At 47.7% G+C, this 24,407-nt stretch overlaps 1 protein-coding gene and 1 non-coding gene across 2 annotated transcripts in view; one reads left to right on the top strand and one right to left on the bottom strand.

Annotated features, from left to right (window-relative positions):
• Positions 1–20,807, bottom strand: part of Pkd1l2 (polycystin 1 like 2) — a 69,814-nt gene extending 49,007 nt beyond the window's left edge. Inside the window, 9 exon segments of the mRNA XM_042700599.1 lie at positions 1,887–1,936; positions 4,649–4,726; positions 6,292–6,696; positions 8,699–8,928; positions 11,667–11,814; positions 12,428–12,538; positions 16,453–16,638; positions 17,191–17,355; positions 20,495–20,807. Coding sequence (XP_042556533.1) covers positions 1,887–1,936; positions 4,649–4,726; positions 6,292–6,696; positions 8,699–8,928; positions 11,667–11,814; positions 12,428–12,538; positions 16,453–16,638; positions 17,191–17,355; positions 20,495–20,807 — 1,686 coding nt within the window.
• LOC122126281 lies at positions 5,165–5,298 on the top strand. Its single transcript, XR_006150872.1, has one exon. It is a non-coding gene; the product is annotated as a small nucleolar RNA SNORA57 (small nucleolar RNA).
• Positions 20,808–24,407: the final 3,600 nt, after the last annotated feature.

The following is a 24,407-nucleotide window of genomic DNA, read 5'->3' as shown; positions in this document are numbered from 1 at the left end:
TGCTCACCATCCAAGAGCGGACCTTACAATGTGTACCAAGAGTAGCTACAGTGTGAGACATGGAGCAGAGAAAGACCCTGGCTGACGCACCTGGCTGCCTTCATGGGACATGGAGTTCATTGTTCACAGTCACTGGGTAAGTAAATTTATTCTAAGTGTGGGCTCAGGACCCATCATGCATTCAATACACAGACTTAGCATTAGGATGCCTAGAGATCTAGGAACAAGACAAGCCCTTGCCCTAAAGTTAGGAAAGCCGGGCACATACACTGACAATTAGAACTCAGAGCAATGACTATGAATCCCATGAAACTAGTAAACTGGAAAGAAAGAGGCAGAATTTAGGTCTTGGGCCATGCTTTGTGGTGTACATTTGTAAATCCAAGTATTTTGAAGGCAGAGGTCAGAAGACAATGAGTTCATGACCAGTCAGGGCAAAGTTTTCGAGACTGTCTCAAAAACAAGTGCAAGATAAGTTGTGATGGAGCATATCTGTCATCCTAGCTACTTAGGAGTCAGACTTAGGAGTATCATGGTTTGAGGTCAGGTCAGACAGTTCACCAGGCCCTTTCTCAGTCCATATCCAGATATAGTGGTATGTGCCTGTCATCCTAAACTACCTGGGAGGCTGAGATTGGGACAGTTGTGCTTCTAGGCCAGCCCAGGTAGAAAAACCTATGAGATTCGATCTCAATGGGAAGAATCTGGGTGCAGTCACACATACCTGTCATCTCAGCTAGGATTGGAAGACTGAAATAGAAGGATTATGGTCCAGGTATACACCCAGGCAGAAGGCAAAAGCCTATCTAAAAAATAACCAGAGTGGAAAAGACCTGGGAGTATGGTATGAGTGACAGGGTGCCTACCCAGCAAGCACAGGCCTTGACTTCAAACCACCCCCCCCCCCCAAAAGTGAAAAATGGATTAGAAATTTTTAAAAATTTAAAGGCTGGGGATGCAGCTTAAGTGGGATAATTCTGACTTAATATGCTAGAGGCCAGTACCATAAAAAGAGAAAAATATGCAGGCCTTTGGAGGCCTGTCTCAGCCAGAGGCCTCAGCCAGTTTTGCTTCTGTTCTTCCAGGGACCTTGATAGCATCTGTTTCCAGGGGTTGCTGTGGATTTGGCGAAAAGGAGAACAAAGAGCTTTTACCTTTGTACTCAGGTCCAGGAGCCCGGGGAAGCTCCCACAGAGCAGAATCCCAGAACAATTGAAGGAGGAGGAAAGGGCATATGGGTTCTAGGGAGAGGCACACAGTGTGTTCTGGGAATAAATTCTGGTGGGACCTGTTAAACAACTCAGGCTTCAAGGCCTCTTGCTCAAACCTAGAAGGCTAAGCCTGTAGTTTCACTGTACAGCCTACAATGAAACCCAACCTCCAGTGGCCTCCCATGGCCCGAGAATAAAATGCAAACTCCTTGCCTTGGCCTCCACCCATCCTGGTTATCTCTTAGTGTCCCTTCCACCTGGGCTCCAGCCACTCTGACCTCGGGCCTTTAATAGCCTCCAGGCCTTCTCAGCCTACCCATCTGGAAAGCTCAGACTCTGCAGACTGTCCGGTCTACACATTCCCTCCTGGGAGGACTTGTCTAACTATATTCCTAGATACCTCCCCACCAACCGGACGGTTACTACCGCAGCATCTTAGTGGTCCTTGTGGCATATCTACCACAATTTTAAATTTCTGAATTCTTCTAATTCGTTTAATCTCATTCAGTGAGCTTCATGAAGACAAGGATCACATCTACTTTTTTTTTTTAATCTGAGACTAAGACTTGAACTCAGTGGCTCATGCTTTCAATCGTTGGCTCTACCACTTGAGCCACACACAACTCCAATCACATCTTTTTCTTGTGAAGTTATATGTCTGAAAAAGATACTAACCTTCTTTTCTCCAGGATTCATTCCAGATGGTTCTTGCATACTGAAAGTGGCTGTGAACAAGGTAGAGGTAAATGTTCAGCTTAGTGGAGAGCCTTATTAAAGGTTGTCAAAAGACAGAATCATCTGGATACAGTCCTAAGGCAAGAAGATCACTTGAGTCCACACGTCTGAGTTCAGCTTGCATACTATAGCAATACAGAGAGACTCATCTCAAAAAAGAAAAGAACCCACCCTCAGGGCAGCAGCCTCTATTAGTAAACAGTTCAGGGGAGCTGAGTAAAAGGGCAAAAGCAAAAATACCATGTCTGCATGAAGACACCTCTTTGATAGTTAAGGAGGAAGTAGCTACCAACGCAAATTGTGTTTGTCAGACTTCACATCACTATGACCAAATACCTGGGAGAAACAACTTAAAGGGAGGTAAGGTTTATTTAGGCTTATGTTGCAGTTCTTTCAGTCCATGACAGCAGTGGGCCCGGTGGAAAGAGCAACTTACCTCATGGTGGCCAGGAAGCAGAGGATGAACTAGGATCTTGTTAGATAGGCCCATCTGTGGGCCTCTGAGATTTGCTGCCAAGTGAGGGGCAGGAGGAGGAGCCCTGACTTTAGCATCTGTTAATTTCCATGGTGGAACTGACGTTCCTGCATGCTGAGTGAGAGGAGGTGGCTGAACCTGTGCAAGCAGCTATGGCCCACCATGGCACATTTCCACATCTGCTATGGGCTTCTTGTTGCTTCTGTGATCCTGGGCAGCTTCTAAGTCTTAATTTCCTCATCTACAAATGAGACTAAGGGGAATCTCTCTTTCCCCAGGGTCTGGGACACAGAATGCCAGTTCTGTAGCGTGGTTCGTGAAGATGCAAAAAGTACCTTCCGTTAATATGCCCTGGAGACGCTGAATGTTAATGTGGGTTGATGCTTCACTAAAGTGTGATGATGAAGATAGAAACTCGAGCGACAGACTTCTGAGGATGTTTTCCCATCAGGCTTCCATGCCCTCTTCTTTAGTTAACAGCATGGATGTGCCATTCTTTCCCGGAGAAGCCATCTCTTTTGTCTTCTCTTCCCCTTCACTGCACTCCAGGGTGTGCCTGTGATCCTGTCTTGCCCAAACTGAGTACCAGCTCCCACAATCTCAGCAGCTGGTACAGGTGGGACCAGGGTCCCACCAAGTGTGGACCAGCAAGAAGCAGCCTCCGTCTTCTGCCATAAGTACCCAGCAGGGCTGTGTTTAAGGATCCCAGTCTAGGCCCACCTTGCCACTACTTTGCTACTGCTAGAGAAGGGAGAATTCGAATGATGCCAACTCAGGACTGAGAGATAGAGAGGCACAGATTTCTGAAGATGCAGCCTAAGGGATGGATCCAGGTGTACTCACGGTGCCGGGCAAACCCTGGGCTGCTCATTTATTAACCTGATAATGTTTCCTTTTGACTTGGGATAAGCTGAACTGCTTTCCTATTCCTTATTGTTCAGAAAGTCCTGACAACAAACTCTCAGGGTAAACTTTAAGCTCTGTGATGGTCCATTACTCCACACTCTCTTAGCAGCCAGAACCTACTTTCTCCGCAGAACCTGAAAATTCTGCATATCCATCTGCCTGGCATCCCTTATATGCATGACCTTAAGTTTGTTAAAGATTGCTGGGTGCTTTTGTAAGAAAGACTTCCCTCCTAATATAAAACATGCCTGTGAAGAAATGTCCTGTGTCTGCTGAAAAATGCAGGTTGATACACACCATCTGGAGCTGCAGCAGCCATCTTGACTCCCTGAGAAACAGAACTGAAGCCAATGCTCTGAGGATGACAGAGCTGAAAGGTAGACTGAGCCTGGGTCCCTGCTGATGTTACAAAGTCCTAGAACCACTTGCCTTCTAACTTCTTATACAAGACAAGAATTTTCTGAATTTACAGCCATTAGATTTACTTTCTGTTCTTTCTTTCTTTCTTTCTTTCTTTTTCCAGTCCTGGGGCTTGAACTCAGGAACTGGGCGCTGTCCCTGAGCTTCTTTTGCTCAAGGCTAGCACTGTACCACTTCAGCCACAGCAGCGCCACTTCCGGCTTTTTCTGTTTATGTGGTACTGAGGAATTGAACCCAGGGCTTCATGCATGCTAGGCAAGCACTCTACCACTAAGCCACTTTCCCAGCCTGACTTTCTGTTCTTTCCAGCCTAAAATGTCATAATGAATACAAACAAAATACATAATGAATACTAACTTTTAGAATTCTATGTCAGTAGTTGAAAGTTTCACCCTATAATTGTCCCCCAGAACCTGAGATTGGTTCTAGGATCCCCTATGGATACTCAAGTCTGAGGATGCTCAAGTCCTTTATATAAAATTGCAAAGTCTTTTGCATACAATGGATGTCTATCACTTTGTAGGCATATTTTGTTGGGGTTTTTTCCAGTGCTAGTATTGAAACCTAGGGCCTCTCACGTGACAGGCAAGCAATCTACCACTGAGTAACACCCCAGCCCATTCCATAGACTTTAAATCACCTCGAGATTACTTAAAGTAGCCAGAATAATGAAAGTGCTATGTGAAGAGCTGCTGCATTGTGTTGGTTAGAGAATAATGAAGAGAACAAAGCACATGTGCAGTAGGGATGGATATTTCTAATATTTTTGATTGTTGCCTCTTTAAATGGAATTGTGGGTATTTGGAGCATGAGACTGTATTCAGAGGCCTGTAGGAAGAGCCACTCTCTAGACGCTAAGCTACCTCCATGCACGAGACTCCCTGTAACACAAATGCCTTGCCTGTGACAGTGACGTTCCCGACCTCCAAGCTCAAGTTTGAGAAGGTGTTCCGCACCAACACGGTGACCAGAAAGGTACCTGCAATGCAAAAAGGTGAAGGGTGAGCGTGATAGTGCTGTTGTTAACTATTTAACCTACATTGAGTCTACTCTCCCCAGTGAGGCTTCTTCCTGCAAACCGAGGACCGCTGCTGAGTCTCTGACCCTCCTCCCAGCATGGATTGAACGTGGCCCAGTCTCTGGGGACATGGAGATGAAGGAACACAGTCTCTGTGCTCCAGGACCATCACAAGTAGTAGACTTGGACAGTAAGTGCCACACTGGCAGGAATTGGCATGGGGACATCACAGGTACGGGCTGGGGTCACTTCAACCTCAGGAGAGAGGGAAATGCTGTGGTTGGAGCAGGAATAGAGCTGCAGAGCTGCGTTTCAAAGGTGAATAAGTCGATGCTCATTAATCAAATTAGAGTGGTGATTTCTGCAGAGAAAACAGTGTGGTACGATTGCATGATTGGCCCTCCATTTCAGGCAGGGACCGGGCACACAGTCCTGTTCTCTGTGAAGGAAAGGGCTCAGGCCCTCTCTGCATCATGTCTTCAGTGCTGGCAATTTCTTGTTCTCCAGTCCTGTCCTCAAACTCCAGGTCACGAATCCAAAACTTTTAAAAAGGATTGCCAGAGTGGAGGGGGAGAGAGGTTTGGAAGGTTTTTATTTGGAGAGGGCAGCTAATCCATATGGGGGGGAGGGGTGGCAGTGGAGGACTTCCTGGAGAGGTCTTCCAAGGGGATGCTTCCTTCAAGGTTGGGGACCCTGTGACAGGCAGGAGGAGCTGCCTGTGGTGGAGGTGGGGGAGGAGGAAGGGAATGAAAGGCTGCCATGCCTGCACTTGTGTCTGCAAGTAACCACAGTCGGCTTCCAGTGGGCCAAGAATGGGGAAGAATTTTCCAAGCGTCGGAGGTGAGCCTGAGGGGACGGAGGCCGTATGGGAGGTCAGAGAGAATGAGAAGATTCAGCAGAAGAATAGGGAGAGACCAGGAAAGACAGCTGTGGGACAGATGTGCCCAGTTGACTGGGAAGCTCTGCCCTGTTCTGGGAGCTGTGGCCCAGCCCACAGACCTTCCACAAGAGGCAGCTTCACACATCTGCCAGCCAGCCAGCCCAAACCAAGCCAGCCAGCACGGAGCCGGCCCCACCAAGTGCGTATGGCCCACTCCATCCCCTCGCTCCGCCCTCCAGCTCCCGTTTTCTCTGCAGTGGCCCAGGTCTATTTGTCTTAGTGGGAGAAACCTGTAATCACCTGAGAATGAGAAAAAAAAAAAAAAGGCACAGGACAGTAGAGATTTTTGGCAGTCAGTAAGGTTTAAACTCCTCTTACTGAATAATTTTCCCGTCGGTGGTAGAAAGCAAAATCCAGATTCCAGGGTGTGTATTGAGTATATTTTCCTGTTCACTAAGTTCTGGACACCATATTGAGAAGCCCACAGCTGCAGGCCCTGTAAGGACAGATGTCTCCTCCACACGGGGAAGGAAGGGAGGACCCAAGCAGGAGCACTAAGTAAGACCTGGGAGGACTGAACCACACTGAAATGCTGCCTGGCACTGGGTCAGAAAGGGAAGAGGCGCCACCAATCAATCCCAGATACCTTCAACAGGAAGCACCACAGGGTAAGTCCCAGGGAGCTCTCCAGTGTGCTCTTCCTTCTGGGAGAACTTTACATCGAGTCCCACCACCTCAAAGGTTAGCTCATCAGGGGTGCCGTGAGCCACTGAGACGTTGATCAGTAAGTCCTGGCCGAGCTGCATGTGGTTGGAAGTCCAGGAGGCCTGCAGCCCCGATAGTAACTCCACAAAGTGGACCGTGACATTTCCAGAAGATGCAGAGGTGGTGCCATTGCTGATGGCCTGGATCTCTAGGAGGTGCGTCCCTGGGCCCATGAGCTCCTGCGTTTCTCTGTTCAGCGTGAGATTGTGGGGCATCGAGCCCTTTTGGGTGGCAAACTCAGCCAGAGTCATGTTATCCCAGAGCACAGTGTAACTCACCCCTGTCCCTACATGGGGTAGAAATAAAATTGTAAAAAGGTTGTCAACAATTATACAGGTGATGGCACTGTGATAATTCAGACTCAAGCTCTACTTTCAGATTCTGGTTATAAATATGTACACAGATTTAAGGAAATAGGGAAGGGCCAGGCTCTAGTGGCTCACACTTGCGATCTTAGCTACCCAGGAGGCTGAGATCTGAGGATCCTAGTTCAAAGCCAGCCTAGACAGACATATCTGAGAGACCCTTAGCTCCAATTAACTAGCAAAATTCCAGAAGTGGAGGTATGGCTTAAGTGGTAGAGCACCAGCCTTGAGCAGAAAAGCTAAGTGAGAATGTGAGTCACTGAGTACAAGTCTCAATATCAGCACACACAAAAATAAGAAAAGAAGAAAATTTTAAAGGCCCATGGAAGGAATATGGCTCTCCCCAGATGTTCACAGAGATTATGTTGAGTCTTGGATTAGTGATTGTTTTTTCCTTTTGGGATCCTCTCTGCTTATTTTCATATTCTAATTCATACTATGCATGTGAACCTAATAGTTTGTAACGAAAACATTGGAACATTTTGTTGACTGGGATATCCTCAGAGGAGGAAGGTGAAAAGACAGCATCTCTGAGGAGGGCTGATTTCCACCATGAGAATGAGCCTCAGTCTTATTTTCAGCAGTTCCATCTGTACTGGTGACCGCCTAGAACCTGATAACATGAGAACTCAGCCTGTTCTCCAGAAGTGGGGGTTCCCAGTCTGCAAAAGGTCATCCTAACTGGATGTTCACTATTTTGGTTGCCTCAGAAAATCAGATATTTTCAATAACACATAAATATTCTTTTCAATACAAACCAAGCTAGTGTATTTCTTGTTTCCATGGTGATGATAAAGAGATGGAGGAGGCGGATGGAAATGTAAGCAGGAGCCCTAACTTTCACACCCTTGGCAAAGAGTTGGAACTTAATGATATTTGTGAACAGAATAAATGAATAAGGCTTAAGTTTCCCCAATTGCACTTAGCAGCCATCTGCAGTCAACAAGCACAAGGAGTCAACAAGAAAGAAAAGGAGTCTCGAGAGTGCTGTGTCATTAAGTGACTGCTAGAGTGAGGTTCTAGACCAAGTCATCATTTCCATGGCACTGAGCTGAGCCAGTTATATCAGCAGGTCTTGGTCCAGATCCCAAACTAGACCTGTATCTCTTGGAAAGATGCTGTCCTGGATGAGGAGGGGTCTCAGCCAAGATCTCTATTGAGAGAAATTGTTTTATTTAAAAACAATATCTGAAACTGTGTACTGATCAATTAGGATAAATGCCCTGAGGAATCTGCATGGACACTGGCCAATCAGAATGAATTATATAACAAATCAGAAAAGATACCATGACGGATCAGAGTGTGTGCCATGACCAATAAGAATGGACACACTGGCCAATCAGAATGGATATGATGCCTAGTCAACATGGCCTCTGTGACCAATTAGAAAGAGACACTGTGACCCATCAGAATGGATCCTGGCCATAGCAGCTGGTGTGGCTGTCCCAGAGTGTATGGCTGGATATTATCCCTGACTGGGGGCGACGTGATTATGCCAAGCCATGCTCAGATGGACTCAGGTCCAGCTGCTAGGCCTGAGAGGGCTATTCACACTCCCCCAACGGCAAGATGATTAGAAGTTCAGTTCCTGCGTCAGGGCTACGGACATTCAAAAAAGACCCTCCGGAGGGCTGGGAGTTCTCACTGGCTTATGAGACTGTGCCTTTGGCGAGTTCCTCAACCTTCTCTACCTCCATTTTTCCATCAATAACATGGAGGTAATGCTAACATATCCAGTATGTTCTAGTGTAGCCACAACACTTCAAACAGTGAATGTTACTCCTAAGTGCTAAATAAATGGATAGATGACAGCTGAAATGCCAACTCAGTAAGGGCTGGCTGTTACACTTCATTAAGCCCTGGGAGTTAGCCAAATGGACTTGCAAGAAATCAGATTCTGCCATTTGGATTCTGCATGCTCACCTCCATCAAGCTCCACCTGAAGCCACAGGGGATCCCCAAAGACAGCCTGGCAGACGGGGCTGGCTCTAGACTGGAACAGGCCAGCACACCCGGTGACACTCAGCCTTCCCACCTTGTCTCGGACAGTCACTTGCTTCTGAGCTGTCACGTGCCACTCGCTTGTTGTGCACTCAACAAACACAGTGAATTCTCCTGGAGATGTGTACTGGTGGGTCACGCGACTGGACACACTGCCAGCCACAGTCAGAAATGTTATTGTCATCGGGGACAAACAAACATTACATACACACTCACATATACATACCCACAAAGATGAAAACAGGTTCACACAAGTCAACTCTTACCCCTCTCTGGACTCCTTTCTGTATTAAAGCCCCCATACTCACAGGAAGCTCTGAGGAGGTCTGGCATGTTCCTTCTTGACCTTGGTGCTGGTTACTTGAGTGTGAGCATTGGGGAAAAGTGAACTGAGCTTTATGGGGTTGGTTGGTTTTGTGTTATGTTGTTTTAGTTGTTGTTTACAGTACTGGAAATCAAACCCAGGGCCTTGTGCAGGCCAGGTAAGGGTTCTGTTACTGAGCTACATCCTCAGCCTATACTTTTTAGTACAAAGGTTGCATACGTCAATTAAATGTTGAAAAAAATAATTCCAGACTGTCATACACACATACATATTGCTACTGTATTCGCCTTTACTGAGCTATACATTTTCTTTGAAAAGACAGGAGAAAAGAAAGCTCGTATTTCTGGTCTTAGTGGATAGCATCCAAATATAAAGAACACCAGAGTCTGTTCTTTTCTCTTATGTCATCTACCAGTGGCCATCCAGGTTGGTGAAGGAGCCATCTGACAGGTCAGGCAGAGCAGAAAGGGCGGGAACTGGAAACCTGATGTGTGCTGGACCTGCTGGTTACCTGTGTAAGCCAGGATCTCCTCTAAGCTCTCTGGGCCTTGGCCCCCTAGAACACAAAATGAAGGCAGACCCAACCAAGGCTGGGCTGTAAGAGGATTTAGATGGTCCAATGGCTAAGAAATGGTCTGCTAGGTCCTAAAGCCAAACGTCACAGGGTCTGTATGGTAGGATGGCATTGTAGGCCACTTAACCTATTGAAAGGAAAGGATTATATACTTTCCTATAACATTCATAAGACAGTAAGAGTTGCCCCTTTTTAGAATCAAGTCTGCCAGCTATTTCTTTCCTTATAGTTTCGTATACGCTTTAAATTGTCCAGTGAGCCTGAGTGACACTATCAGTGATATCAGCAACATAAATCACGCAGTTCCCAGGCCTAAAGATTCTTCTTTTCCCCCTCTGTAGTGGATGCTGTGGAGCCTTACCCAGACTCTACCCCCTTCATGCCTGAACACATTGAACACACATCGTCCAGGACCACAGGGGACCCCATCTCCTGACACTGCCTCAGGAGAGAGTACTGTCTCACCCAAGGTAATATCCTTTGCCCAGGGGCTGCTGGATGCCAGGGTGTAAATGTTTCCTATCTGGTCCCAATTGAAGGCAATCTGGGAACCATCCCAGCTCAGGGCGTCTCTGGGATCACCCCGGCTCTGTTGCTTCTGGACTCAGTCTGACTTCCCCTCTACCTCATCTTAGCACCTCGCTTCCTGCACTCCAAATGAGTCTGTTTCCTGGTACTCAACCTACACCCTCTCCTCAGAACCATCTCCTCAGACTGGCTGACATCCAAGGCCCTTCCTGCCCAGAGCCTGTGAAGCTCTCCAACATCTCTCACATCCCCACAGTCCCTGCAGCCCAGGAGGAAGGAACTGGTTGCAGTTATGAAGTGTATGAGCTTCTACAGGCCAGGTGGTTCCCTCCTCCCTAGAGTCACTCTCCTGCCTCAACCCAATAGCAACCCCAAAGTGCTTCAGTTGTAGAGTCCTCTCTGACCATTGCTTTGGGGCTCCCAATAGCCTGTGTACACCTGAGTCACTCTAAGACTTGTGCCCCCTTGGGTTTCCTAACAAGCCCCACCCTCCAGGACAGCTGTGGACAGACACCCCTGGAATGACAGAACAATGTCAGCTCCCATATCTGCCAGTAGATGGCGCTCAGTGACCCAGTGCCCAACACATTTTTTTCTCATGCAAACTGTTCCATATAGTTCATATAGTACAGACAGCAGAAAGGTGTCCAGGACAGAGAAACAAGAGAGCAAGCAGACACGAGGCATGGAAAATCCAAAGTGAGAAGGTCAATTCCAAAGCAGAATTCTCTGCCTTTTCTATCCGGCTGCTTCGACTTGGGGCTGGGTTCCCCTCCTCAGCCCTTGTATGTAACTGTGATGGACACAAGGATCCAGCTTTTAAATCTACCTCTTGAGACTAGTGAGGCATTCGACAGAAGTAGGAGGCTGTAAACATGGGAGAGCGATATTGTGTGGCTTCTGTGTACTTAAAATCCATGCTGGGGCGCTCCTGTGACACATCCCTCTTATTCCAACAAGATGACAGGAGCAGCTTTGTGGGTAGCTGCGAGGTCTAGCACATCTCTAAAATAGGTGGAAGTATGTTACTTGGATGGGGCAATGAGTAAGGAGTGTACCAGTATCCACTGGTGATGCAGGGCACAGGTAAAGGCAGCAGGTGTGCACACTGGGACTTGAGGGTGCTGTACTCTGTACTCCAGGGGGAAGTTACCTATCCACCTGGACAAAAACCTGATTCATAACAGTTCACTGTCCCTGCTAGGAACCTTTCTCTCCCCCCACCCCCGTCCCCGAAACAAACTGAGGCCAGCCTGTGGGGGTATGTATACCCCCAGCCACTGGACAGGCAAGGGTGGAAGGCCTTCTTTGGCCATCCAGCACCTGCATGGTCAGCCCAAACACGAGAAGCCACCCAGCCCTCCCAAGATCCATGCGAAATAACTGCTGTTCTGAGTCACTAGGTATTGGCGGGCAGCTTGTTATGGGGCCAAACTGACTGAAGGCGCACAGATTCCTCTTACCTGGGAGGATAGTAGGGATCCAAAGTGTGCCCATCTCCCATGCTAAGTATACAGGACAGGTTTCCAATGTAGGGTGAGAGGAGCCACGTTAGAGAGAGGGTGACATTGTCAAAGATGAAACTCTCGTTGGGCAGCACCAGCCGCAGGCCTGCAAGCCAACGTGAGATGCCTATGTCGATGTGGAGCAGAGCTTCACGTCGCACTCAAAACCTATGCTCAGAACTCCACCTCACCAGTTTTATTTGGGGGGGGGGGGGGTGGTCAGTCATGGGTCTTGAACACTGGGCCTGGGCGCTGTCCCTCAGCTCTTCAGCTCAAGGCTAGTGTGCTACCACTTGAGCCACAGCGCCACTTCCTGTTTTCTGGTGGTTCATTGGAGATAAGAGTCTCACGGACTTTCCTGCCTGGGCTGGCTTTGAACCGCAACCCTCAGATCTCAGCCTCCTGAGTAGCTAGGATGACAGGCGTGAGCCTGTGAAAGCGAGGCTTTCACATGAGGTTTGATTTGAAGGATCTTAGGGTTGATTTTTTTGTTTGGTTTGACACTTAGCTTTTGAGTTAATTTCTGCAATAGAAACAACAAATGCTTTACCCCAAGAGGTTGGGCCACACGGGAGAGGCAAGGATGCTCAGAAAGCAGTTTGGAGGGAGGAGGTCCCTCAGCACAGAGCAGACTGGCCCCACCCCTACCCCCCACCCCAGGTGAAGCCAGACAAACAGAAATAAGATGATTTCAAAGTCCATGCAAGTTGGAGACTCACCTTCTTGGCACTGGTACTGGACCCACAGGTAGCTGCCCTGAGTGGGGCACAGGTCTCCAAAGTAAGCCCCATCTGCTGCCACCTGGCATACCTGCAGCCCTTGGCACTGGCCTGGGAAGCCGGTAGAAGCAAGAACAACACAAGGACAGGCCCTTAGTAGAGTTTCACTCAAGTTCCTCCTCATTCATTCCTTTACCCACCATCCGCCCAACAACTACCTCATAGCATCTACTGAAGACTGGGCCCCAGGCTAAGTATTGAGAGAACAGGAAAGTAGGGTTCCTGCCCCTTAGAAGCTTCCCATTTGGGAAGCTGTCAGGCTTTAGCATGTGCCAGCTCCCCTGGAGGGCTGCACACCGGCCCTGTAGAGTTCCAGGGCCTGTTCAACAGGGATTCTCACTCAGCAGACTCAGGCCTGGGTGAGGTCCAGGATTCTGCTGTCAGAACAAGCGCCTGCATACTATTCCTGCTTCTGCATGCATCTGCATGCTGCTGCTGCATACTGCTGCTGTTCCTGCATGCTGGTGCTGCATGCTGGTGCTGTTCCTGCAAGCTGCTAGTCCAAGACTATTCTGAGAACCATGGGTTGGCTAGCATCAAGTCAAATGGCCTAAGTAGAAATCGACACCCCCAAGAAACAGCAAGAGGCCTGGGGAGGTGGCTCAGTGGTAGAGTGCTTGCCTTGCATGCACTGGGTTCAATTCCTCAGCACTATGTAAACAGAAAAAAAACCAGAAGTGGCGCTGTGGTTCAAGTGGTAGAGCACTAGCCTTGAGCTGAAGAGCTCAGGGACAGCACCCAGGCCCAGAGTTCAGGCTCCACAACCAACAGAAGAAAGAAAGAAAGAAAGAATGAAGGAAGGAAGGAAGAGGGGGGGAACAGAGGGAGGAGGGGAGGGAGAGGCGGGGAGGGAGGAAGGAAAAGAAACAGCAAGAGTGGGCAACATTAGGAATCCTGTGTTCATCCAGGGTTCCGGGGGCTGATGAAAGGAAGCAGCATAGGGAATCCACGCCAGGAGCTCCACCGTCATCCAGTTCCCCTCCTTCCTGCTCATGTGGTAGATGCCTGTGAAGGGGTCTAGAAGGAGGGGCCGGGCAGACTGTGGCATGAGAGTATCCTGGGCATCCTTTGCCTCTCGGAAACTCAGGTTTGCTCCAGGCTTTGAAATATTTAAATACCCCACCATCACAGCCCCAAAAGCTCCCCTGGGCCTGAATTCCTGCCTGCTTTCACTGTGTCCTGTTATTAACTACATGCCCATGACTTCCAAGTCTACGTCTCCCATTGCTTCATTTAATTCAAATTCCTGAATTCTATGTTCAGTTGTCTACTCTTCACGTCCACCTAAATGATCCCAAATAATCTTCCATCTGGAAACCAGATGAGTAGCAACCTTCACCACATCTGAAGAGGCCCCGTGGCTTGTGGGTTGACATATTCATGAGCGTGGTATCTCATCCTACCACAGTTGCAGGAACGAGGGTGACTTGCCAGCCTGCTGGGCTGCCCAGCACTTGTATGACTTGGAAAACTATCTCCTCACATTAAATCCCCTCTGTTAAAAGGCCTAGCATTCTGTCTCTTTTAAGTTTTTTAAAGGTGGAACTTCATTCTGTTGCCCGGGCTATACCTGATCTCCTTGCTATTTAAGTAGTTCTCATGCCAACCCTTCCCAAGGCATGTGTCACTGTATGCAGCTCAAAACATTTGTAAGAATTGATTCTCTTGTTTTGTTTTTGCTTTGGTAGTACTGGGGTTTGAACTCCAGGCCTTATACTTACTAGGTAGACCCTCTACCACTTGAGTTAATCCTTTTCATTATTTTTCAGATAGAGTCTCTTCTTGTATTTTTGCCTGAGCCGGCCTGGACCGTGATTCTCCTATTTATTCCTCCATCAGAGCTTATTGGTTGAGATGGGCTCTCACTAACTTCTTTGCCTACACTGGCCTCAAATCATTCTTCTGAGTAGCTGGTACTACAGGCATGAGCCACAGTACTTGACTAAGAATTGGTTCTTCAAATTGGGTTTGTGTGTGTATGTGTGTGTGTTGTTAGGATTGAACCCAGGGCTACATGCTAGGCATGGCATCTATCACTGAGCTACATGCACATGATTACATTACATTGCACATGAGCTACATTAGCATGATTGCTAATGCTGCCCAGCAGGATACCCCCTCAGCCTGAGTTGGGTATTCCTACTGTGAACATCCATAACACTATCCATCTATTCCCCAAAAAGTGGGAGCTTTTATCCATGTCACGTTCACAGCTCACTGCTGTGCCAGCCAACATAGAAACCAGCCTGGCACAACGTGGTACAGATACATTTTGTACAAGTAAATACAGGGTACCTTTTGCTTTCCTTTACTACTGTTAGGTGGCTGCCTGTACAGACATACCTCCTCTGTGGACTTTGGGCCCTTTGAAAGACAGACTGATTCAGCCTACGTCCAGAGACCAAGTCAGTACATGGCATCATGTCCATGCTCAATAAACGTTTATTGGCCTGCTTCATGAATGCATGATCAGGGTACTTAGGAATGAATGGATCCCTAGGTCCTCCCAGGGCTTCTCTGCTGACTTTTCCCAGCAGAGTGCAGGCATCCTCTCCAACGTGCTCCTTAGGTATGGCTGCTCGTTTCCAAATCTTAACAGGTGATCCTTTTTGAAAACAGCCTGCCTAGCTCTATTGTGCCACAGAGGGAAGCTCCTCCATCAGACCGGCCACCTGAGGCCTTCCTCCTTGGACCCCCCCCCCCCCCCAAGGAGAGCTGCTGAGAACCGAGGAGCTGATAGAGCAGTTTGTTTCCCCATTCCTGCCCTGAGGGGAGCGAGGACAACATGGTGGACAGGTGGAGGTGAGAGGAGCAAGGGGCAGTTCCAAGGAAGATGAGCCATGCCACCCTGAGTGGGAGGAACTCAGGGAGGATCTTGCTTCAATCCCTGAATCTTCAGAGGATCTTTGGGTAGCAGCAGCGCCTAGAAGGGAAATTCTGAGGGGCATTTGTGGGAGCCCAGGCCCAAGGCTCCCAGCCTGGGCACAACTGCTGCGTCCTTCTGAGGTGAGCAGCCGCTGACAGCCTGCCTTGCTGGGTCTCTGTGGACGGGACAAGCATGCACCAAGCATGCAGCAGAGGGCTCTCCGGTGTCCTGGCTGATGAAGTCTCAGGACTTCGCACATCCCCAAATACTCCCTGAAACTTGTCACACTGCTCAGAGGAGAATTCATCTAGTTTAGAAAATCAAAGCCCTAGAGGAACTTTCCCACATGGATAACAGCGCTAGATACAATGTCAGCCCCAGCATTCCGCACAATGACAAAGACTGAGAAACCACCCATCCACCTCTCAACAGGCAACGGACAATTCATGGCACAGTTTTATAAAAGATAGATGGAATTAAATAGAACAGTAGGCATTAAGACAAACCATACACCTTAAAATCAATGTTAAGGAAGACACATCACAGAATGACACATGCAAGACGGTATTATTTCTGGAAACAATACTATACAATGTTTTGAAGGCAGAATAGAGAGCCATGTGAGCAATTAATCGGCACTGAATTTGTGGCAGAAATAGGACTGGGAGGGCTCTACAGTAGGAACCTTTTAATGCTGTGTTCTTGTTTGTTTTTTCCTGAGAGTCTGAAACCAGTGTCACATAGTGTGAAGATCTAACAAAGGTAGAAGTGGCTCTCAAGGAGTTCGTGGCAATTTATTTCTAATCTTATCAATGTGTTTGAAGAGTTTCCATTTTTTTTAATAGGCCAAGTTGTTCCCTGTCCTCAGGAAGGGGAGGGGTGGAGACCTCCCTGCCCGACAGTCTGGGTTTGATGTATGTGGTGGATCAGCTTCTGATTTCCAGCTCAGCGCTTTTGATGGAGACTGGCTAGTCTTCCCACCCTTGGGGGAGGCTACAGTCATAGCTGGAGAGGAATAGAACTTCTAGACCCTTTTCTGGATCCAGAAGTCCAGCAATTACACTCTGCTCCAGAAGGAGCGGGGAGCTCTGGGACTTACCTGCCACTTCCTCCTTGACATTGGCCCAGCTGCATTCCTCCTCCAGGTCTGAGGGACCCCAGGTGCCCTGGGTGCAGTAATAGGGGGTCTGCCGCCCATAGAAGGCATCCTGCATCTGGATGACCTCTCCTGAGCCACAGTGCATGGTAGCATTGAAGCCCTCACAGGCCAGGCTCTGGCCAACCCCTGTGGCAAAAGGAAGGAGACCTTTTAGGGGGTTCACAGTACTCTGGGCAAGCACTGATGGATGGGAAAGTGCAGAGGTCGCAGGGGTCAGGACTGGGAGGTGCAAGGACGAGGGGGAGGGGGTAGGCATCTGGAGACAAGAAGCCAGGATCAGGGAGATATGGTACATCACATGGGCAGAAATTGGGAGGGAGATTGCCAGAAGGCAGAGACGGGAAGAACGTTCCAGAAAAGCAGAGGGGAAATTAAAAATATGTAAATGGGCAGTGACTTAAATGGAGAGAGAAGACAGAAATCCAGAAGGGCAAAGCTGTGGAAATGATGTGATCCACCAAGAGATTTTTTTTTTTTAGGGGGTATAGAGACAGAGAGATCCAGAGAGCTAAGGAGAACGGGAAAGAAAGGCCAAAGGAAACCTAAGATAGAGAAGGAGGGACAGAAAGTGAAGGGCAGACATCTGGAAGCCCCAGGTAGAGGTAGAGACGAAGCTGGAATTACAGACAAGCAGGTGGGAAGGGGGCAGGGGAGAGATCCCCCAACAGGCCAGCTCACCAAACTCGCAGACAAAGGCAAAGGCCTCTGTGCAGTCCTCTGACACTGCCCAGTCAGAGGAGGGGCCTCTCCTGATGTAGCCACAGCTGTGGGGCGCAGGTGCCGCCTGGCTGCCTTGCCAGTTGCTGTAGCTCACATTTGAGGTGTCCAACCAGGTCCCGGGCCCTGGGATGGGAATAGAACCACCAGGCTTCCTCTCTTAGCCACTTCAACGTGGTGAGCTTGCTCCAACTCAACTTCTGTGAAGATGAATCCTCCCTTCTCCAGTAGGAGTCCATGCTTTCCATTTTCACATGTTCAGATATAAGCATTGGGACTCCACATTGAAGGGCAAGCATCAGGCGGTCCGATGAGTAAATGACACCTCCAGCACTGTCCAGTTATAGCCTGTGCTGTGCACCTGCACATGCGTGCCACCCTGAAGCAGGGTCCCTGCTCAGATGTGTTTGGATAGGCCTGAGTTCAGGTAGAATACACTCACCTTGCCTCAGAGCCTGGAAAATATTGCTGTAAAGCTTTATTGTTAAGATTTAAAGCTGGGCCAGGCACTGGTGGCTTATGACTCTAATCCTAGCTACTCAGGAGGCTGAGATTTGAGAATCACAGTTCAAAGTCAACCCCAGCAAGAAAGTCCCTGATACTCTTATCTCCAATTAACTACCAAAAATTTAGAAGTGGTGCTGTGGCTCAAAGTGGTAGAGTACCATCTTTGAGTAAAAGAAGCCCAGGGACAACGCCCAGGTCTTGAGTTCAAGCCCCATCGCTCACACACTCATACACACACACACACACACACACACACACACATATATATTACTAGCGCTCTCTCTCTCTCTCTCTCTCTCTCTCTCTCTATATATATATATATATATATATTGCTGTAAAGCTTTATTGTTAAGATTTAAAGCTGGGCCAGGCACTGGTGGCTCATGTCCATAATACTAGCTACTCAGGAGGCTGAGATTTGAGGATTGTGGTTTGAAGCCAGCCTGGGGAGGAAAGTCTGTAAGACTCTTACCTCCAATAAGCTATGCAAAGCCAGAAGTGGAGCTGTAGCTCAAGTGGTAGAGCACTAGCCTTGACACTTAAGCCCTGAGTTCAAGCTCCAGGATCTGTGTGTGTATGTGTGCACATATGCGTGCACATTTGTGTGCACACACACACACACACTATTTAAAAACCTGTCATGGTGGCACATGACTGTAGTCCCTATCACCAGGAGATGGCAGCAGGATGATCTCAAGTTCAAGATCCGCAAAAGCAAATGTAGTTCACAAGATCATCTCCAAAACAAAATGAAAAGCAAGAGGGTTGGTTGACTCAGTGGCAAAACGTTTGCTTAGTATTGGGAAAGCCCCAAGTTCAATCCTAAGTAGGGGGAGGAAGGGTAGACAGACTCAGAATGTAATTGTTTGATTTGACAAGAAAATGCATGCAGCAATTGTAAATGTCAAATCATATGAAAGAATACAAAATGCAAACCTCTTCCCTCTCTCAACCTCTCGGCTGCTCCCATTATTGGGTTTCTTGTAAATCATTGTAGGCTGACTCTGATCCACATATTAGCATTTATGAGTGCCTGAAATCTGTTTATGTAAGTGCTATTGTGTTGCTCACTGGGTTTTGGTCCTTGCTTCTTAAATCGAGTTAAATCTTTCAGGTGCTTCCTATCAGCCTAGGTAAAGCTGCATTGTTTTCTGTAATAGCTCCCAGTATCCCTTGGGAGGCAGCCAGCTGCTTTCACTGCACGCAGAGTCCCAATTGTTGCATCTAGAAGTCAAGAAACCGTTCAACACATGTCTTACAAAAAGGTATCTTAAGAATTTGAATCCCTTGGCTCTGAGTTCCTTATGTGAGTTTCCTTGGCTACTGGTTTATTCAAACACTTCCATATCTATTGGTAGACCCCTGTGGGTGCTCAGCAGGGACCAAGATACCCATTTCCAAACCCCAGCAGCTTCTACAGGAGCAAAGAGAGTTCCTGAGCCCCAGGACGATGGGGTAGAAGTCAGACTTAGGAGTTGCTGGAGCAACTCAATTCATCTCTGTGTCTTACCTCCGAAACAAGAGTAGCCATGCCTGCTTCCTGGGTGAGTATAAGGATTAAATGTAAGTGTATCTCTGTCCACTTTTGAATGTGCTTTCTTCTGTCAAAGGGCTCATAGTCTAGATGCCTGAACCATTTCCATCATGCCAGAGTGCTCTTGTGGGGAGCGCCAGGGATCCACAGGTACACAGGAGAGAAAGACTCACCTGGCTGTTGGGGACTGGGAGAAAGCCCTAGCAGAGGGGAGGGGAGGGGTAGGGAGAGTTTCAGGAGGAGTAACATGACATCTTGTGAAGTGGAGCTGTGCAAAGCACTTGATCTTCTTTCCTCCCTTCCTTCCCTACCTTCTTCCTTTCCTCACCCTTGCTGGGTAAGTGCTCTACCACTTAACCTATGCCCTCAACTATTTTTAAGTTTAATTTTGTCTTTTTTTTGTCAGTTGTATGTAGGGCTTGAACTCAGATCCTGAGTGCTGTCCCTGAGCCTCTTTGTACTGAAGGCTAGTATAATTGGGGATAAGAGTCTCACAATGACTTTTCTGCCTGGACTGCCTTTGAACTGCAATCCTCAGATCTCACTCAGTCTCCTTAGTAGCTAGGATTATAGGCATGAGTCACCAGCACCCAGCTTATTTTATTTTGTCTTTGATACAGGGCCAGTCTTGAACTCATAGTTCTCCTGCCTTCTCTTGTTGAATAGCTGGGTTCTAGGCATGTTCTTCCCAGTTGGCTTCCAGACCTGCTCTAATCTCATAAAAATGAGTAAGACATGTGGGTATACTTTGAAAATAGCTAGGTCACTATTATCTGAGATTGTTTGCTCACGAGGAAAACGATCATCATTTTTCCCATTGGTTATTGTAACAATCAACAAAATAATAGTCACAAAGTCTGGAGAGTAGTGCCCAGTGCTACTCTAGCAGGAACTGAAGGAATCACAGCTAGAACTGTGTACATGCAGGTCTGGAGCTGTCATTCAGTGGGGTCTTCTCTAGCAGGCACCAGGCCCTGGGTTCAATCTCTAGCCCACCCTACCTCACTCCAAACACAAAAGGATGGATGCAGATGGATATTTCTATCTTCTATGCTTTATACTATGCATGAATTCTCTCATGTGATCCACAAATGATCAAAGAGAAGGGTATCTTTACCATGAGAATTTGGAGTATTAGTTTGCTCCAAGGAATACCTGGGTAAAAAGCAATGGTGACGATCTGTATCGTAAGCTACCGGCAAAACACAGCGATGCAGCACCTACCTGCTGAGGTCCCGTTGGGTGCTGAGGTTCCTGTGAGTCCAATCCACCATTCTCTGTCCTGGGAGATGTGCATCTGAAGAAACCGCTGGGTACCTTCATCTGGAATGAAGACCAAATGGCCTCCCTGCCCTTCACACCAGCCCTGGGCCCCATGGAACGTACGTCCAAGTGGTACAAATTCATAACAAGCATCTCTGAAGGCCACCTGGCTCTTAGAGCAAAAGCTGCCTTCTTCTGGCTTCACAATGGTGGCCCCAAACCTCAGGGTGAGCCCCAGGAGCAACAAGCATGCCACCTTCATCTTTGAACCCATGCTAGGGTTGCCAGTGGCGCGCACTCTTGGGTCCTTCATATTCTCTCACCAGCACAGCCACGTCCATCCATCCTCCCTTCTCTTGGCATCATATAATAGCAACTCTCTTTTGTCTGAGAGACAATAGACTCAGGATGAATGAGTTTACATTTTCGCTTCCTCCAGCTCTTGGTTCAATGCCTGTTTCAAAGCCAGTTAATTCACAACGGTCTTCTAGAGAAAGCCACGGTGGCTGAATCACTTGTCTGCCTGTCATTCAGCTAACTGCTAGTGTTGGATTAAAAAACAACAACAACAAATTCCTGCCTATTGACTTTATACCATTACCAAGGGCCAAATGCTCCAGGAGCAATGTGGGAACTACATGATAAAAGAAGGTGGACAGGAGGGTGAGTCACGGGAAGGTGGAGACAGAGGGCTCAGATGTAATCATGTGGCGTGGGATGGCAGCTGTGCCCAGATGATAACTGTCCTGTCTCCACTGTGGCTGAATCATAATGGACACTCGGGCCCCTCCGACTTGTCCCATTGTCACTCATGCCCTGCTGGGCACTAAGAATGTCCTACAGAATTTATTTTGCCTCAGTACTGGCACACACAAAAAAAGTGTGTGTGTGTGTGTGTGTGTGTGTGTGTGTGTGTGTGTGTGTGTGTGTGAACAGTGTTTTGTATGGTCAGAGATTTAGAGAACTGAGCTGTTTACTATCTAGGGGTGTTCACACTGCCTTGTGAACTCTGTGCTCCTACGTGTGGACCCACCATACTTGCTTTATAAAATTGTCATTATAAAGGTGATGTACAGATAGGTCACAGTTATATAAGTCAGGTAAAGAGTACATCTCTTTCTGGATAATACCCCTTCCCTTGCTTTTTACCAGTTTTCCCCTCCCATTCCCATCTACAAGTTGTTTGGTTCATTTTCAACATAGTGTCTAGCGAGTACCACTGCTGCATTCGTTTGCCCTTTATCCCTCCATTTGCGTGCTCCCCTCTTGCCATCCCAAAGACAGATAAACAAACAGGAGAAAAAGAAAAGAAAGCAAAAGCAGCAACAAGAAAAATGTTTCCTTTTCCTGAGCTCAATAATTTTTTTTCTTTTCCTTTTTTTTTTTTTGGTCAGTCATGGGACTTGAACTCAGAGCCTGGGTGCTGTCCCTCAGCCTTTTTGCTAAAGGCTAGACTCTACCACTTTGAGCCACAGCTCTACTTGCAGTTTTCTGGTGGTTAATGGGAAATAAGAGTCTCACAGACTTTCCTGCCCAGGCTGGCTTTAAACCATGATCCTAAGATCTCGGCCTCCTGAGTAGCTAGGATTACAAGCAGGAGCCGCTGGCACCCAGCTTGATAAATACTATTTTATGTGGTCAGATGCACATAGGCATTGTGCCTTTGTGTCCTAAGAACATTCTCCTTTGATCTCATTGTGTGTGCATACTTTCTTTCTTGGTCTTCAGTTGGTGGACATTTAGTTATTGGACACCCAGAGTTTCTTAGAAAAAGTAAAACATTTCATCTCTGTCTATCCAGTCATGAAGAGACAATGAACATTGTTTATCCATGGGTAGTTCAGTGAACATTTGCTTGGCCCTATATCCCAGCCCCTCGGCTGATCCTTGCCCCTCTCCCTTTTCCTTTCCTAGAAACCCCTCTGCACCCTCTGATGTGGCTCTGGCAGACAGAAGACTACAGCGTCAACCACCAGGCAGGACGTGGTATCACTGCTGATTCACAAGCTGGGCAGAACTGGCCTGTTATCTCTCAAGGCCAAACTTCTAATGAGGTCCATTAGGAAACTATGTGGAAGGCCACAAGAGTGATAATATATCTATCTCCTGGGTAAAGACTTCAATTATGTCCCTAATGGCCCATGCTTGGAGACAGTTGATAACAAGTGCAAATCTGCAGGCTGAATTCCATTTTTGAATTCTTTACGTTCTGACAAATGACAGGGCTCCCAGGCACAGAATTCATCTTGGCGGTGTCAGCTCCCACTGTTCCTTCACCTCTGTGTCTGTGCAGCTCACGTGGCAAGTAAGCAGGGCGTAGAGATGCCATGTGCATGGGTCTCCATGTGGGATCAGTGATGGGAAAACAGAGAGACAGCAAGTTTGCTCTAAACAGGAAAATGTGACCATAAAAAGAACCATAAGGATATTTATGTCCTGGGGCCTGGATATTCCAGTCAGGGACTCTACCCATTTTAGCTTATGCTTACCTTCTTCTCCCTCCCTTCCCCCTCCAGCATAGTTCAAACATCAGCCACTTCTCCAGAGCCACCTCTTCTCTATCCTCAGAACAATCTGACCTACTTCCATCTTAGCACTATTCAAAGGTAACAACCCACTTTGGAAGACTAAGAGACTTGCAAGAACTTGGTTGCAAAGATAAATCCACAGCTTGCCTCTTCCCTGTCCACTGTTAAGTTGTTTTGCTCAGGGTGATGGATTGAATGGTGTCCCTCAGGACGATCTGTTCTGAGTCCTATTTTCTGGTGCTTTATAGACTGATGGTTGAGAGGAGATGAAGCCAGGTCAGAGCAGAGTGGACCCCATTCACTAACTGATGTCCTTATAGTGTAACAGGTACTGTACTTAAACACTCCCTTTGCTAAATAGCGCTGACTCCTTCTTTGGGCCCATGAATGACCTAAAAGCAAGAGGAAAGCTTGGCATCGCATCTCCACCTCTCTACTGCCTGTGTCCTTTGTATCGGAGTCAGTCTTTTCTGTAGTCATTTCGGATAAATCCAGGAAGGACAGACTGAGAGATGAAAACAGTCCCCAAGGAAAGGAACAGCAGAGCCGGCACAGGACAGGTAGCTCACCCAGCCTCAGTGACTCTGCCCTGACCAAGAGAGACAGCCCCACAAGAGATGACAGCAAAAATGACTTCTCCCCGACCCCTCAACAAGCATCAACCAGGCCCTAGTCTGACTGACACTGAGGAATCATTATGTATGCTTCCCACCCCATGTCCTGAATCTTCCTCTACTTAAAGCTGAAGCTCATGTCCATACCCCAGAAATGGACTGAAATGCTTACTTGCCCCATCCCACATTGTGTTCATGCCTGTAAATCTTTCTTCACCCTCCACCACTCTTTATTTGGTGAATGGAGGCAAGGAAAATGCTTGTAGTTTGGCCTGAAACTCCAGTTTCAGCAGGAAGAGAGATGTCTGGACACAGACCCAAAGAGAGAAGACTGTCCCATGGACACGGAGGCAGAGACGAGCGAGAGGCTGGCTGTCCTCGCCCATCAACCTGTTTTCTCATGATGGGCGCCGCTGCCACCTCCACCAGGACTTTGTCCATCACCTTGAACCCTGCTATTGCCGATTTCAATGTTATCTGCTCCATTTATCACCCTGGCTAATTAGAGGCAACATTCAGGAGTTAACTTAATTGGAAAATCGCAAAGTAATTTAGATATGAAAACATTATCTCCAGAAGGGAAATATTAACTGGTTTTAGGCAATAACTTTGTAACAAGAGATAGAGAATTGCAAAATAAGGCTGTTTGCTTTATTTTTTAATAACCCTCAAAGCTTTCCTCTTTGATTTCAGTTCTTACTTCTGAGTGTCGGGGCTGTCTGCAGGCTCAGC

The sequence above is a fragment of the Dipodomys spectabilis genome, unplaced genomic scaffold, assembly GCF_019054845.1.
Source record: "Dipodomys spectabilis isolate Male_0828 unplaced genomic scaffold, ASM1905484v1 ptg000273l, whole genome shotgun sequence".
In the NCBI taxonomy this organism is placed as follows: Eukaryota; Metazoa; Chordata; class Mammalia; order Rodentia; family Heteromyidae; genus Dipodomys; species Dipodomys spectabilis.
Note: the sequence above shows the minus strand (reverse complement) of the source record. Positions and strands in the feature narration are given on the sequence as shown.